Source organism: Equus przewalskii, chromosome 26 (assembly GCF_037783145.1).
Source record: "Equus przewalskii isolate Varuska chromosome 26, EquPr2, whole genome shotgun sequence".
Classification (NCBI taxonomy): domain Eukaryota; kingdom Metazoa; phylum Chordata; class Mammalia; order Perissodactyla; family Equidae; genus Equus; species Equus przewalskii.
Window position 1 is genome coordinate 30,721,791 of NC_091856.1, and position 15,688 is coordinate 30,737,478.

At 47.8% G+C, this 15,688-nt stretch overlaps 1 protein-coding gene across 6 annotated transcripts in view; it reads left to right on the plus strand.

Annotated features, from left to right (window-relative positions):
- The window catches only part of GARNL3 (GTPase activating Rap/RanGAP domain like 3), a 148,150-nt gene that overhangs the window by 131,214 nt on the left and 1,248 nt on the right, over nucleotides 1-15,688 (plus strand). For 5 of the 6 annotated variants that reach the window (XM_070595513.1, XM_070595514.1, XM_070595516.1 and 2 more), the window contains 6 exons: nucleotides 1,244-1,310; nucleotides 8,513-8,620; nucleotides 10,051-10,169; nucleotides 12,159-12,297; nucleotides 13,078-13,293; nucleotides 14,425-14,548. In XM_070595513.1, the coding sequence (XP_070451614.1) occupies nucleotides 1,244-1,310; nucleotides 8,513-8,620; nucleotides 10,051-10,169; nucleotides 12,159-12,297; nucleotides 13,078-13,293; nucleotides 14,425-14,548 (773 nt within the window). The remainder of the gene's footprint in view (nucleotides 1-1,243; nucleotides 1,311-8,512; nucleotides 8,621-10,050; nucleotides 10,170-12,158; nucleotides 12,298-13,077; nucleotides 13,294-14,424; nucleotides 14,549-15,688) is intronic. The other variant, XM_070595517.1, reaches the window with a different exon arrangement.

Sequence of the window (15,688 nt, forward strand, 5' to 3'; positions counted from 1 at the left end):
AAACCACAGGGGCAGTAAGTGGTACAGGCTGGATTTTAACTCGGGTCTGTCTGACCAGGGTCCGAGCTCCTGCCCACTCCTGCACACTGCCTCCTGCGTTTCTTACATATGGAACCTATTGCGTATGATGGAACAGAAGACAGAGATGTGGACTGGAGCGCTGAGGAGAATGTGTGCCTGAGGTGGTAGCTTTAGAGATTTTGAGCACATAGTAAAATTTGAAGCTAGAAGGTGGGCATTTTTCTAAATGAGAGAAGAGCCCAAAAGCGGAAGAATAATCTGAAGTGGGAGAGAGGACGGGAGGGAGGAGATGTCACATGTCACAGGCTGCAGAGAATTGGGTAGAGAGATGAGCATTGGCCAAAGGCCCTCAGGTTGGGGAGAAGGAAATCTTTGTTGAGCTCAAAGAGGGCATTTTCCCTGATGGTGTGGGAGGCGGCACTGTAAGGGTTGAGAACACAAGTGCGGAAGCAGCAGGAGAGTTTTGGAGGCTCAGAGCTTGGAAACTCAAGAGGAACCAAGGACATCATCAGGTTGCGCACCCTATTCTCAGATGCAGAAACTGAGGCCCAAACTCAAAGGTGAGTTTGCCCAGGTCCAAGAACTGGGTCCTCTGACGCCCTTTTCACTGCACCATGCTTCCTCCCTTGAAGTGAAGGAGAGAGAGGGAATAGAAGTGTAAACATGATGCTTTTACGAGTCAAAGGGTCAAAGACCCTCCGTGTTTGAGGCAGGAGGAAGCCTGGCTGAAGGGCGAGAGGGGTAAGGTAGGAAAAGAACCAGAGAGCCAGTTCACAGCTTGCCTGTGGCACCTCCTAGCTGAGGGCCTCGAGTGACTTCACCTCTCTGAGCCTCACTTTCCTCATCTGTAAAACAGGAATAAATCCCTCTACTTTCCAGGGTTGATGTGAGAAGGAAATGAATAACTCACATGAAAAAGCTTTGTGAACCGAAGCTCACCCTGTGGGTCGTAATAGAGTAGAGAGGCCCGCCAGAACTTCTCAAAGGGTGTGGAAGGTCCGTGGGAAAATCCCAGTGCAGAAGGAAGAGACGTTTCTCTCTTTCACGCCTACCGTGTATTGTACCCACGGCCGCCCGTGTGGCATTCTGGGTGCTGGTGAGGTGGCAATGAGCCCCCAGCCCCTGAGAGCCAAGGGCCGCGCCAAACACTCATAACTTGAGAAAGTCTTTGAATAGCGTCAGTGTCCAGCCGGCCCACGACCATTGCCCGTTCTCATTGCAGGTTAATTTTGTTGCAGCTATTGATGTGTACGAAGATGGAGAAGCCGGTCTGCTCTTGTGTTACAACTGTAAGTGACGACTGTGTTTTTATCTTTATTTCCTAAATCGACTGTTCTTTTTTCTGGTCACTTTAAAGGGACTTAACCTTAGATTGACCTGATGTATCGTTCCTGTGTCCTGATTGCATCCATGAAGCATCTAAAAATTGCATTCCTACCTGCATCTACCCATACTCCCCAGACCTGCTGGTGAGACAGTGCTGCAGGCGCTGCCTGTGGTGCCTTCTCCCGGATGAGGTGGTGACGACAGTGGCTTCCATGTAGGGAGCCCTTAGCGCGCCATCTGCTGTGCTCAGTCTGCTCGAGTCATCGTCTCTTTAATTCTCAGGTCCTGTGATTGTCTCTAGTTTAGAGATAAGGCAGCCGAGGCCTGGAGAGGGGAACTGCCTTTCTCAAGATCACACAGCTACAAAGTGACAGAGCCAGGGTTCACATGGGGAGCCTTCTTGGGTCCAGCACCCCAAGTTTTTACCACGGTTACTATTCTACTTTTTGCAGTTGCTCAGGTGTAAATGAAATCAGCCTAACCTGGCATACCTGGCCCCAGCAGGGTTAGTTTGGGGTAGGTGGCAGGCAGGGTTTCAGGCAGACCAAAGGTACCAAATAGGGTCTTTAAGGACTGTCGGCATTTTAAAGGCTAGTATTATACTTCAATAAAAAGGATCTTTTTAAGGCTAAAAGTAGTAAGATATTTTCCTGGCTGCCTAGTCTAACTAAAACAATAACACATATTTTTCAGCTTAGAATTCTATTTTTCTTTTTTTTTTTCTTGTGGAAGATTAGCCCTGAGGTAACATCTGCTGCCAATCCTCCTCTTTTTGCTGAGGAAGACTGGCCCTGAGCTAACATCCGTGCCCATCTTCCTCTATATGTGGGATGCCTGCCACAGCATGGCTAGACAAGCGGTATGTAGGTCCGCACCTGGGATCCAAAGCGGTGAACCCTGGTCCACTGAAGAAGAACGTGCAAACTTAACCACTGAGCCACCGGGCCGGCCCCAGAATTCTGTCTTTAGAGTGGTGATGCTGGTCGTATCACATGGGTCAGATATTTTGACTAATCTTTGATTAATAACATGAGAAAGCTAATTATCAGTAGAGAAATTTGTTTTGTAAACATCGTTTTTCAAAGTGTGCAAGATTTATGAGGAAGAAGTTAGGAGAAGGTAGTCACAAGAAGGAAAACCTCTTCAACAATAAATTGCTCTTTTAGAATATTTTATCCCCAGACCTGTACAAACCCTCCTCAAAACAACAGGTCTTTAATAGTCTGTCTGACGAGAAGGGCCGAGCTGCCCAAGCTCCAGCATGGGTCCAGATGCCAGTGCTCAGGTGGCCAGGCCGCTGCTGCTGCCGCCCTCTGTCCCAGGTTTACAGGACAAGAGGAGTAGGGGCCACATGTTTGAAGTCATTTCTGTAAGAGGTTTATCCCTTTAAAGTGTGGCCTTTTTACCTTATTGGAAAATCTGTGAGAAAAACTTGTGGCAGAATGCTTTAAAAACTGATGGGGGTCTGTGATGGGGACTCTTGGGGGCTTGCCCCGCGGCCGAGTGATTAAGTTCACGCACTCTGCTTCGGCGGCTCAGGGTTTCACCGGTTCAAATCCTGGGCGCAGACATGGCACCACTCATCAGGCCACGCTGAGGCGGCGTCCCACATAGCAAAGCCAGAAGGGCCTACAACTAAAATGTACAACTATGTACTGGGGGGCTTTGGGGAGAAGAAGAAAGAAGAAGGAGGAAAAAAAAAAACTGATGCAGAAGGTTTTTTTTCTTTTAACTGCTTGAAAGGATGGGGGAGATTTTAGGTGGGAGAGAAGTTAAGAACAGAAAGATAGAGCAGATTTTTAGAATAAGAATGAATCCCAAAATGAAAAAGGGGCATGGAAACAAAGGTGAATGACATCCTCTCTCTACCAAATTGGAAGCTTATTGACTCGAGCAGTCAGTGTTCCTGGGGGCGGGAGTGGTCCAGCACTAGGCAGATGTGGTCCCAGTGGTCCCTTTGTCTCATGGAGCCCCTTGGGAGTTCCGTTTCTCCTGGCTTTGACCATCTCTTGGCTTCAGGCTCTGGTTTCATCTCCAGATGGGATCAGTGTATGTCTGTTTTCACAGATCCACCAGGCCATCAGAAGGTAATCTTTGAGTCTTTAGATCCCACATGGGTCAAGGCCTTGGCAATCCAGGAGGCTCTCAGACCCACCTCGGTCTTCCCAAACCATGCCACTTCCTCCAGTTTTTTGGGGTCAGAAATCTGGCAATCCTTTTCACCTCCTCTTTCTCCCAGCAGGTTGGCAGGTACCTGGTGAACAACCCCAGGAGAACCAGCTGGTTTTCCCCAGTCACCCAGGTCACTTCTCTAATGCTCTCCCACTCACCCAGTGCACAGTCATTGGCTTGTTTTCTTCCATGTTCTTGTCTTGGTCACAGACACCTGCATAGCAAAGGCCCTTTCTAACAAGCTGCTATGAAATAATTTTCATTTCCAAAATTGTTTCCCCCAAATTTGAAGCTGATTTTTATCATTCAAGTCAGTTCCTTTCGATTAAAAAGCAAAACAAAGTAAAAAATAAATTTTATAAACTCAGAGTTTTGTATAGAGAAGTTTTTATCTCAGATATGTTAAAGATGAAAATATTTTATAATAGAGATTATAACTTCGCATTACATGTTATTTGAGAAAAATGTATTCACAAGATAAACTTTAGGGGAAAAAAGTATAAATAGTCTAGCGTGTTGATGATGTTCTCATTTTCTTGTAATTAATCTCTATGTTGAATACCAGGGTCGGTCTTTGCTTAAAAAAGAAAGAAAAGAAAATTTGCCTGTGACCTTACCACACAGTGATGATTCACCTTTAATGCATATAATAAATTTCAGTACTAAGGGTGAACTCTGTGGTGCCTGATGCTGTTTTAAAGATAACTTTAACACAGGAAAACTAGATTTTCGACGTGACCATATTTAACCTCACTAAGTCTTACGTTCCAGAAGAATGCAAAACCTGCTGCTCACGACTGTCGTGAGGATTAAACAGGATTCCACACGTAAAGCCCATCACACATTGCCAGGCACGGCAAGATTTTATTTTCCTCCTTTTATTCCAGTTCCTCAGTATATTAATTCAGAATCCAGTTTTTAACCTCCATAGACTTTTCTACATGCAAAAGGGACTTTTCTTGAGAGAAATTTGATTTAAAGTTAGAAATAGTATCTGTCACCCTGTTCTCTACCAGCTGGATGGGGAAGGTCAAAGGCGTGGAGGTCGTAGACTGAGCTCCTTCCTGTGCAGTAACGTTCTGGCGCCTCTGGGGCCCTCCATTCGGGCTGCCCTTTTTAACCGCAACGGACGACTTTCTCTGTGCCAGGCACGTGTTAGGCTCTAGAGACACAACAGTGACAGGCCCTGCCAGGGACGGCAGTGAGCTCACAGTGTGGGGGAGCCGGGCACGGATGCCAGCACGTTGACTGTGGACATGCTTCCCAGCTCTGGGGTTCAAGAAATCCGCTTTGCTTACTCTCCTCAATCAGTTAAGTCGGATTTGGAGGCCCCTCTCCTCAGGTGCAGAGACCACCAATATGAGTTGCTGGGAGGGAGGGCCCTCTGCTTCTCTGGAGTTGAATTAGAATCCCTGGGGCTTATTCACGTGGAAAGGGGAGGGGAGGGGCCTCTGAACGGCAGTCTGGGTCACCTCATCCACACCTGTGTGACCCATTTCTCAGGCAGGCAGCTCCCCTCTGAGACAGGCTGAGGCTGGGGCTGGCCTCCCTAGGCACACACACAGCCATCCCCTACCTGGCCAGGATGTTCTGTGCTCAGGGAGCTGGGGTCTCCCCCAGCCCAAACCCCCTCAAACCCACCAGCAGTTTGCTCTCCCCTGGTGGGAATTGGGGTGGGACAGGGGAGTGGAGAGGAGTCATGTGTAAGGGACCTGGACCTTTAGAAACACAACACTGCTGTGTCCTTCCAGAGTGGGGATGAGGAAAGAAGAGTCGTTCATTCATTCAGCAAGTACTTACTGAGCACCCACTTGCCTGGAGCTTTCAGCCTGAATGAAATACACACAAATCCCTGCCCTCCTGGAGTGTACATTTCAAAGGGGGCAGGTAGACAATTAACAAGATAAATAAGAAAAATACCTAGTATGTTAAGTGGTGGTAAGTGCTAAGGGGAAATAAAGCAGAGGGGAGGGGCCGGGGTTGGCAGGTGTGGGGAGTGCAGGTCTCTGTTTAGAGAAGGTGAAAAAGCAAGGTGGCACTGGAAGGTGAGCGGAGAGAAGACCTGAAGGGAGTCAAGGAGCGGGACGTGAAGATAACCAGGGGCGAGGAGTCCAGGCAGAGACAACGGCCAGTGTTGTCAAGACCTCGGGGAGGAAACATTCTGGTATGTTCGAGGTGACCCCAGGATGACCATTGTGGCCACAACAGAGTGAGTGAGGGTGTGACTGGTTAAAAATGACATCAGCAAAGAGGACCCGATTCAGGCAGGGCTGGCAGATGAAAGGCCTTTGGATTTTACTCTGGTGAGTGACTGGAGGATTTTGAGCATGAGGCAACACGATCTGACTTAGGCGTAAAAGGAAGACTCTGGGTGCAGCGTGGAGAACTAACTGAAGCGGGTGAGGGCCGGGCCAGTTAAGAGGCAACTGCGCTCATCTGATGAAAGATGACCGTGGCCTGCACCAGAACAGCAGTCGTGGAGGTGCTGAGAAGTGGTCAGATGCTAGATGTGTTTTAAATATGAGAACTAAGATAATTTGCTGACGAATCAAATGTGGGATATGAGAGGAAGAGAAAAGGAAGACTCTGCAGTTTTGGGCATGAACAACTGGAAGAATGGAGAATTCTATTTACTGAGATGAAGGAACCTTTAAGAAGAGCAAGTTTGGGGAGAAAGATGAAGAGTTCAGTTTGGACATGTCAGTGCTTCCTAAACATCCCAGAGGAGACACTGGATGTGCAAGTGGGGAGCTCAGGGGAGAGGGCTGGCTGGAGATACTCACTTGGGAGTCATTAGCATATAAGTGACTTGAGACTTGAGAGACTCATGAATTAAGAGAGTCATGAGACTAAAGGTTACCCATGGGGAAGTGGGGAGAGAGAGAGGAGAGACTAACAGAGTAGACTGAGGAGTGGCTAGAAAGACAGACTAAAATGGGTGGGGTCCTGAAAGGCAATGTAAGGAGGGAGGGAGCCACTCACTGTGTCATTGCCTCAGACACCAAGGGAGACAGGGTCTGAAAACTGCTGGTGGATTTACGAGGGGGAGTTGAAAATTCTTGATGAGAAAGCGTGTCTTTGGGGCAGTAGTTGGGGCAGAAGCCTGATTGCTTAGGTCAGGAGAGAATGGGAAAGAGGAAATAGAGACACGGCATCCAGACAAGTCTTTCAGGGAATTTTGCTTTAAGGGAAAAAGAGAAAGGAAGAGTACACGGGCGAGAGGAGGGAGAGAGGTCAGGGATCTTGTTTCCTAAAAGCTGGAATAAACAGTGTGTTTTAAGGCTGTCGGGAAAGATCCAATGGAGAGGGGAAACTGGTGGCACAGGAGAGATGGGAGCATTGCCAGAGGAAGTCCCTGGGGCCGGAGTTGGAGGGGGGAAGATTAGGCGCAGCAGAGTGTCCAGAGCCCCAGGCAGGGGGCAGAGAGGGCACAGCAGGTGAGGGGCCATGCCATGGGGAATCGGGGTCCTTCCTGATGTTGGTTTTCTTAGGAGCAAGTTCTTTAGCTGAGAGCCAGAATGCTTTTCTCCCCTAGTGGATCCATTGTAGCTAAACAAAACAATACTGACCCTAGTGGATCCATTGTAGCTAAACAAAACAATACTGACTCTGGTTAGTTTCTCCTCTCCTAGTAACTGACTCTGTTAAATAAACAATTACAAGACAGTATAAGATAAGGGCATTATAAGGCACAGCGGTCACATCAAAGGAGTCCCTAAGCCCCGATGGGGCAGGACATTCCCAAAGGATTTGACAGAGTGGGAGCTTCAGATGGGCTGTGGGCTGCTGCTGAGCTGGACTCCTGCTGCCATCTTACCGACATTCTTCCCACATCGCAGCTTTCAATTCTAACACTAGGGTTGGGGAGTGACTACTTGATGGGCATGAGGTTTTATTGCCGGGTGATGAAAATATTATAAAATTAGATTGTGATTGTGTCGTACAACTCTGTAAATATACAATCGTGTCACTTAACAGGGATGCATTCTGAGAAATGCATTGTTAGGTGAATTCGTCACTGTGCAAACATCATAGAGTGACTTACACAAACCTAGGTGGTACAGCCTACTACACATCTAGGCTGTGTGGTACTGATCTTATAGGACCACCGTCGTATTTGTGGTCCATTGTTGACCGAAGCATTGTTGTGCAGTGCAGGACTCTACTAAAATTCATTGAATTGTACACTTAAAATGGATGGATTTTATAGTATATAAATTAGATCTCAATAGAGCTGTTTTAAAAAATAATTAAAAAATAAAATTGTACGGCTAAAACATGATGGGGGTTCTGGAATAAAAGGGACCTTTGTTCCTACATGGACTTTCTCCAAGAGGATCTGAAACACCTGGATTTGTGTTTAAAGCTCGGAGCCGGCCAGGAACAGGGGAACTGAATGAACCAGGCCTCACGTACTCTAAGGCTGGCTCAGGGTCAACAAGGTGATACAGGCGTATGGCTTCAAGTTTTCCTGATAAACGGTTGGCGTAGGGGGAGTCCACAGCGCCCACCGCACTTGTCCTGCCGAGTGAGGCTCAGAGCGCGATCTGCCTTTCGGGAGGGCTTCCTCCATCCAAGGGCTCCACCAGGTGTCCCTTCCTCTCCACCGTCAAGCAGACCTGTGTTCTCCCTGACGTGGTACTTGCGAGTCTTTGGACAAGCTACTTCCCCTCTCCTTGCCTCAATTTGCTCATCTGTAAAATGAGCGTAATAATAGCATCTACTTCATAAGGTTGTACAGATTAAATGGGATAGCGTTTTTAAAGCTCGGTGTCTGGCACATAGTAAATTGTCCACGAATGGCAGCTGTGATTACTTATAGTCAATATTACTCTGGCTCCGACTGCCTCCTGGCCCTGAGAATCTGGCATCCAGCTGTTTACAGAGAATGAGCAGACAGGATGCTGTTCTCGTTGTCTGTTTTTCTTTTGTCTGATAACAGCTATCTGAGTGTCGTCTCTAACAAAAATGAGTCGCTATTGTTTCGTTGCAGACAGTTGCATCTATAAAAAGGTTTGCCCATTTAATGGTGGCTCTTTTTTGGTTCAACCCTCTGCATCAGACTTCCAGTTCTGTTGGAACCAGGCTCCTTGTGCGATTGGTAAGATAACCTTTCTCACACTGCTCTTCCCCTCCATAGGCACATCTGAGCTGTTCAGTTCTGTGTAAGCAAACTTGCTGGCTTGCTGCTAAATTGCCGTAAATTATGTGAGGATGATGAATGCTCAACGTGTTCTTTTTCTTCTTTAATTGTTTTTCATTTTGTTCCCCTTTGGGAACTGTTGTCTTCCATTGTTCCTCCTAGTTCTGAGCACATGAACATTTGAGAACAATTAAATATCAGTTCTCAGCACACCAGTATGTTTCAGGATCCTTTCATTTCTGGGCCTCACTCTCCTTTTTCTAAAATTCGAGAGCAAGATCTCCAGCCTTAACACTGACTGAGCTGGGGGAGAAGCACAAGGCATTCAGCACCATTCTTACATATTTTGAAGCTTGAAAGTCTAGAATCATAGAAACTCAGGTACTTTGCCATGGAAGCGTCATGGGTGGTGGTGTTTCCTTTCTGTGGTTCAAGATCCACAGCTGGCATCTGCCTGGTGAGAGTCAGCTCAGAGCCAAGAATGTTCCAGTTAGTACTGTTTTCCTCAAAGCAAAAGTGTTTGTTGACAGGTAAACATTATAGAGTTTTGAGAGGAGAGCAGAGGAACCAGTCCAGATATTGGGAGGACTGGTCTGGCTTTGATGGCACATTAGATAGGAGGGTAAAAAAGAGAGAAGGGATTGAAAATGGCATTCATGTTCTGAGCCACAACGCTGGAGGTCAAGGCTAGAGGGGTGGCTGTGGTAGTCACCAGGGTGAAGCCCAGAGAGTGGATGAGTTCGCCAAGGGGAGAGAATGGGCCTGTGGGAAGAAGAGAGAGAAAGAAGTGGCCAGTGAAAAAGGCAGAGGTGGCATCACAGGGCAGCCAGGGAGTTGCCGTGCCTGAAAGTCAGTGTGTCATAAAAATGCTTCCAAGAAGAGGGGCTGACCTTTAACAAACAACTCAACACACGCACTGAACCCGAGGGACACTGTGAGGGACCGTGAGGAATAAGACGCAGCCCCTGCCCAAACATACACGACAGGAGGAGCAACTAAGCAACAGGGAATGAAGCATGAGTAGAGGGCAGGGTTTCCAGGCAGAACGGCACGTGCCAAAGGAGGGGGTGTGTCATGCTGTCGTGTGGACAACTGGGGGAAAGTGTCGCAGGACCTGGGCAGTGAGCCTCACAGAAGATCAGCTTGCAGGACTGCAGTAGGAAAGATGGCGAGGAGAAATGGAGCCAGCGCACACCTACTTAGAGCAGGAGCTTGGCAACTAAGGGGAGCTGTCTTAGGAGTGCAGGCTCTCTTAGAATTGGGGGACATGCCCTGTGAAGGAAGAAGAGAAGCAGCCAGAGGGATGGAGAGATGACAGTTTCTGGAAAAGTGAGGATGAATGTGCCCCAAGGCAGCCGACGGGAGCTGACTGCCCGGTCTCCTTGCAGTCTGTGCTTTCCCATACCTCCTGGCCTTCACCACCGACTCCATGGAGATCCGCCTGGTGGTGAACGGGAACCTGGTCCACACGGCGGTCGTGCCTCAGCTGCAGCTCGTGGCCTGCAGGGTGAGTAGAACTGGAGTTTTATTTCTTCTCATCGGGTTAGGCTGATGATGACAATACTGCTTGTGTGTCAAAGTGCCAGGAGGAATCTGAAAGAGCTGAAAACAGACTCATGGGTTGGGTTTCTATGTGTGGCCCCTTGGGCTTCAAAATGCCTCTCCTTAGTTTTGTTAAGAGAGTCATTCGGTGCTGGTGGCAGTTGGGGACCACTCAGCTGAGACGAGAACTCCCTGATCAGAGACAAGGTCAGTGGTCACAGTGCACTGAAGGACAGTCCAAGTCTAGAAAAGAAAGAGCTTGCAATATCACTTTCTTCCTTTGCCGCTTTCTATCCTCAATTTGAATTTTTATCCTATAGACTATAACTAACTAACTAATCCATGTCTAGTAACACAAAATTGGAGCAAAACCAAGGGATGCAGGAAGGAAGATGACTTCCCAAGGTGTCTTCTATCACTGGCGCACAATCCAGGAGGTCTTGCTCTAGTCCCCTCCCCCGAGTCAGCCCCACACAGGCTTCCCTGGCCGTGCCTCTCTGGGCTGGTCCCTGCCACCCTGGGCTGGTCCCCCGGCTGCACCCCCTGTGGTACCTTCTCCTTCCCAACATGCCTCACATTTGGTGGTGGGTGTATACAAATACCACGTATTTGTCTGCTTCCGCACTACACGGACAGTTCTGTGAAAGCAGGGACTGAGCGTCTTACTCGCCAACACAGCGCCAGTGGCATGCTAGCCAATGTTTAACCACCAGCTGCCCGGGAAATAGGTGTGTGTGTGGTGTATATACGTACATTAGTTGATGTAGTGCATAGTATAAATTTTGCTGACATAAAAATTAAAATATCTTACAATTTACAAATAATAATAAAATATACAGTGCTTTTTATCTTAAAGTCCGTTTAGCCAATTGGCTCCCACAAAATGTTTTTGTTAATTTTTGCTGAATTCTTTTATCCGTAACCCGCCCATGGTTGCTGTCCAACCATGATTTTACAGCTGGAGTTATATCTCAATCCATTAATTCTTTTTCCGATAAATTTGTTGTCATTAAATCCAATATGTGATCTACTCTTAAACTGTTTCTCACCCTCGCACAAATCAGTCATTAAACCAAAACTTCTGTTTCAGCACTCGACTTGATACATTTAATTTTAATCTTCATTATTAACATTTTCTCCATAGCTTTGTTTAGACAGTCAACAAAACGACAAATGAAGCTCTGATTTGTAGCATTTGCCAGTTCCCATGGCGTAAATTGTCCCGCCAGTTGGTTTCAAGCGTCCCATGTGACACCATGGAACACAGAGCTGGGAGGAGACGTACCGTAGCCACTAGTAGACAGTATTTCCACCATGCAGATACCATTGATGCAAACAACCTCAAGAGCAGAGATAATAGCAAACGTAGTAAAATAATTAGGAATGGTTGCATTTTGATATTTAATACCTTTGTTTTCGATAGAATCTTTTTTAAGTTTAATAATGGCTGTGTTTAACAGCCAACATGCAAAATCCTTGAAAATCGGCACGTAAATCGGGACTCATGAGTCAATACAAGCTGCCTCCAGCACACCACTGCGTTATCACCCAGGCCTGCACAGTACAGATGTGCGCAAGTGTTTGCTGAATCAGTGAGTGAAGGATCCATTTCCCCATCTGTAAAATGGCCTGGACTAAGTCCCCAGGTCCTTTGAGTTCTAACGCTCCGAGTGCCTGAGACTCCTGTGAGCCAAATTCGTGATGTGTTTTGTTTTTGCAGAAGGTGTGTGGGGAATTGACTCTTTTCTATTGTTTACCAACAAATAGATGAGGAAAACTCTGAACTGTGCAGTCAGGGCTTTCCTCTGGAAGCCCCCTCCCCGGGCCTGCGCCCCGAGGCTGTAGCAGCTGAGCTTGAGGAACAGTGGAAGCTCGGGCGGCGATGATGACGGGAGGGCCCGTGGCGCAGGGCGTGTAACCCCAGCAGATCGCGACGCTTTCTGTTTCTTTTCAGTCGGATATATACTTCACAGCCACCGCTGCCGTGAATGAGGTCTCGTCTGGAGGCGGCTCCAAGGGGACCAGCGCCCACAACTCTCCTCAGACACCCCCGGGCCGAGAGACTCCAGTATTTCCTTCTTCCCTGGGGGAAGGTGAAGTCCAATTTTTACTGTCTTATTAATAGATATCTTTAATGCCTTCTGATTTCTCTAGTTCATTGTCAAATATCGACATGCGGGGAAGTCACTATTTAAAGCCGTAAAGAAACCTGCAGTCTGAATGCATTGGTGGCATTCTTAAGAAACCTTGTGATACCCAAAAAGAAAAAAAAAAATCCGGTTATGGAAACAATTATTTCAACGAGGAGAAGGGAGTTGAGGGCTAGACAGCAAAGTTATTTTTCCTTCAGGGATGTTAACGATACGGCGGGTTTTTATAGCTAAAAGGATCTAGCCGTCAAACCGATACGTTACTCAGCACACCCAGTCTTTCACTCTATCTGGCTTTGCCCCTGAATCCCAGAGGCCTTTGCTGTGGTTACCGCTTCGCTCTGAACATGGCGCTTTTCCCAACTTCTCACCACATCAGTCGTCTTTATGGCTCCTTGTTCTGATCAAGCACGGAGCTCCCCAAGCAGCCCAGCTGGGCTGCTGGCTGGGCTGCAGCTGTTCGCTTTTCTCGTCTACTCTTTTGTTCTATGCAAGCGTAACCAGAAGTGGGGGCACTTTATCCAATTTACCCTTGAAAACGATGCCCTTGAAAAACAAGGCTGTCAGGCACCCTCACTTAATTGCTCCTAATGAGACCTGAAAGATCAGCGTGCGACATAAAACCTTCCTTCATGCCGGCTATGTTGAGGAACCAGAAATTATCCTTTTGTAAATAATGTGAACTTTTCTTCAAGTTTTGAGGTTCTCTTAATCATATTTCAGGTGAAATTCAGTCAAAAAATCTGTACAAGATTCCACTCAGAAACCTTGTTGGCAGAAGCATCGAGCGACCTCTGAAATCGCCCTTAGTCTCCAAGGTCATCACCCCACCCACTTCCATCGGCGTTGGCATCGCTGCCATTCCTGTCACTCATTCCTTGTCCCTGTCCCGCATGGAGATTAAAGAAATAGCAAGCAGGACCCGCAGGGAGCTGCTGGGTAATGGCTCTTGATTTTTGTGTTTTCACTGTAAATATACCAGCTGATTTTATCTTTGGATATTAATCATCCTCAAAAGCAATGAGTTAAAAAGAAACTTTCCTCTAATGAGGAACTAATAATAAATTATAGTGCACCTACACCAAGGAAGGCCATGCAGTTTACCCACCAACAATGACGTGTTGATCTACGTGCATTGGTGTGGAGAGCTGTCCAAACCATGGTCAGGCAGTTTGTAAACAGTATGTCTAGCCAGATACAATTTTTAAAATAGATGTATCTAAATATGTCCAATCTCCTAGAAAAGAGTCTAGAAGGCTTGACATCCTGTACTTCTCAGATATTTTATATTTGTCTATCCAGAAGTTTAAATTCACGTTTGTGTTGCAGTTCAGTTATCACTTCTCACAGCCCCTAGACCACGGGGCACACCGGTGGGGAGGGTACAGATGCAAGATATTGGTTACGCCTTTCTCCCTCGGTTTACAGGCCGGGGGCCAGACCAGAGAAAGACAAAGCCCCGTGATAATTGTGAAAGGCTAGACTGTTAGAGAGCTTTTGGTTCAAAATGGAAGCGATGTGTTAAACCAGGAAGAAGTGGTTTGAAAGCTTGAATTGGGATCTGCGTGGCCTAAAACTGCGAGGACAGTTGGCCTTAACACCCCTGCCCTGCAGTGACGTTTCCTGAACGACTGGAGAAGGGGATCCGGCCACCTGAGAGGCAGGCTTTGACCTTGGCAAAGTCGGTCGGCTTTAGAGGTGGTGGCTTCCACTGTGCTTTTACAGTGTGTGCATGGCTATTTTTAACCCACGATTCCCTATGAATCTGCCAACCACTGTTACAGACCACCGTGCTTTTCAGAAATTGAACATCTGAATTGGAGAATTATAGTTTCAGTGGTAGACAGACTCTTCTGAGTCTTTTTTTTTGCAATACATATATTCTTTATAATCAGAAAAACAACCTTCTACCAAGAAAACCAATTATTTAAAAATATATATTTTATCATCTTTCATCCTGACTGCAGCCCAATAATGCACTAATACTCAACCAAGAAAAAGGTGTGTTCTGTCTCTGGGGCAGCCCTGTGGTGACTGCCCTCTGACCTCTGATTCTCCCCTGCACTCCAGGCCTCTCCGACGAAGGTGGACCCCGGTCAGAAGGAGCACCAAAGGCGAAGTCAAAAGCCCGGAAGCGGTTAGAAAGCCAGGGAGGCCCCAAGCCAGGGACAGTGAGGTCAACGAGCAGCGACAGGTAAAGAGGGGAGCAGCCTTTTGAGTCCCAGCCCTGCCCCCGAGGCCCTTTCTGTCAACTGATGACCCCAAGGGCTGGCCCCTTGACCAGCCACAGCCAAGGGTCAGCGTCCAGCTCCTCTCAGAGGATCCCCAGAGAACATGCCCACCCAGGAGGGGCCCAGACAAATGGGCGACCTCACTAGCAATCCAACAAGTGCTCATCAAAATACGTTGAGAATGATGGGCAGTAAGCACTCTCCAATACTCCTGGTGGGACTCGAAATAGGAACAGCCTTTCTGGATGGCAGTTCAGTATCATATGTCAATGAATATTTGTTGAATCCCATTGACTTGTCCCCTGAGATTCTCTGTGTCCCTCAGGCATCATCATGCATGCTCCTGTGTGAGGGCAGGGGGCACATGGCTCCGTGAATTCATTCAGCACACTTTCTTGGAGCACCTGGCACTGAGCTGGGTGTTGGGGATATGGAGATGACCTTCACGGGGTTCACAGGCCAGTCGGGAAGGCCAAGAAGGACATCCTAGGAATTACATCCCAGGGTGGCAAGTGATGCAGAAGGATGAGGGGTGCCGTGCACCCCACACCTGGGGCAGGGAGGGTCTCAAACATCAGGAAGGGCCCAGCCAACCCCCATAAATCAAGTGAGCGTTAGCCCGGCCGAGAGAGGGGCAGCATGCACGCATGCTTTAATCCCACCAACTTTTATTGAGCCCTCCTACGTGACAAGGCCCCTTTCCTCATGGACTGCACATCCCAGTGTGGAGAAACAGACAATAAACCTGTAAACAAAAAGTGAATTAAATCACTTCCAGTAGTGACAGGTGTTGTAAGGAAACTGAAAAGAAGATAAGTAATGGGGGTGGTGGATAGGTCTGCTCGGGGCTGGGGGCGGGGGGGGGGGGGGGCGGGCGGCGTCAAGGAAGCCTTCTTTGAGGAAGTGGCAGTAAGCTGAGCTTTCAGCAGACCAGCAGAGAGAGAGAGAGGAGTGGATCAGCCTGAGCACAGAGAACAGAGCGGGGCAGGGGCGAGTACTAGTTTAAGGAATGAACAGCTTGAATTTGGTCAAACTGGTTTTGCACCTGTCAAGAGGGGTCAGCAGGGCCAGGACCTTTGGCCTGTGGGTAGGAGTTTCAGCCT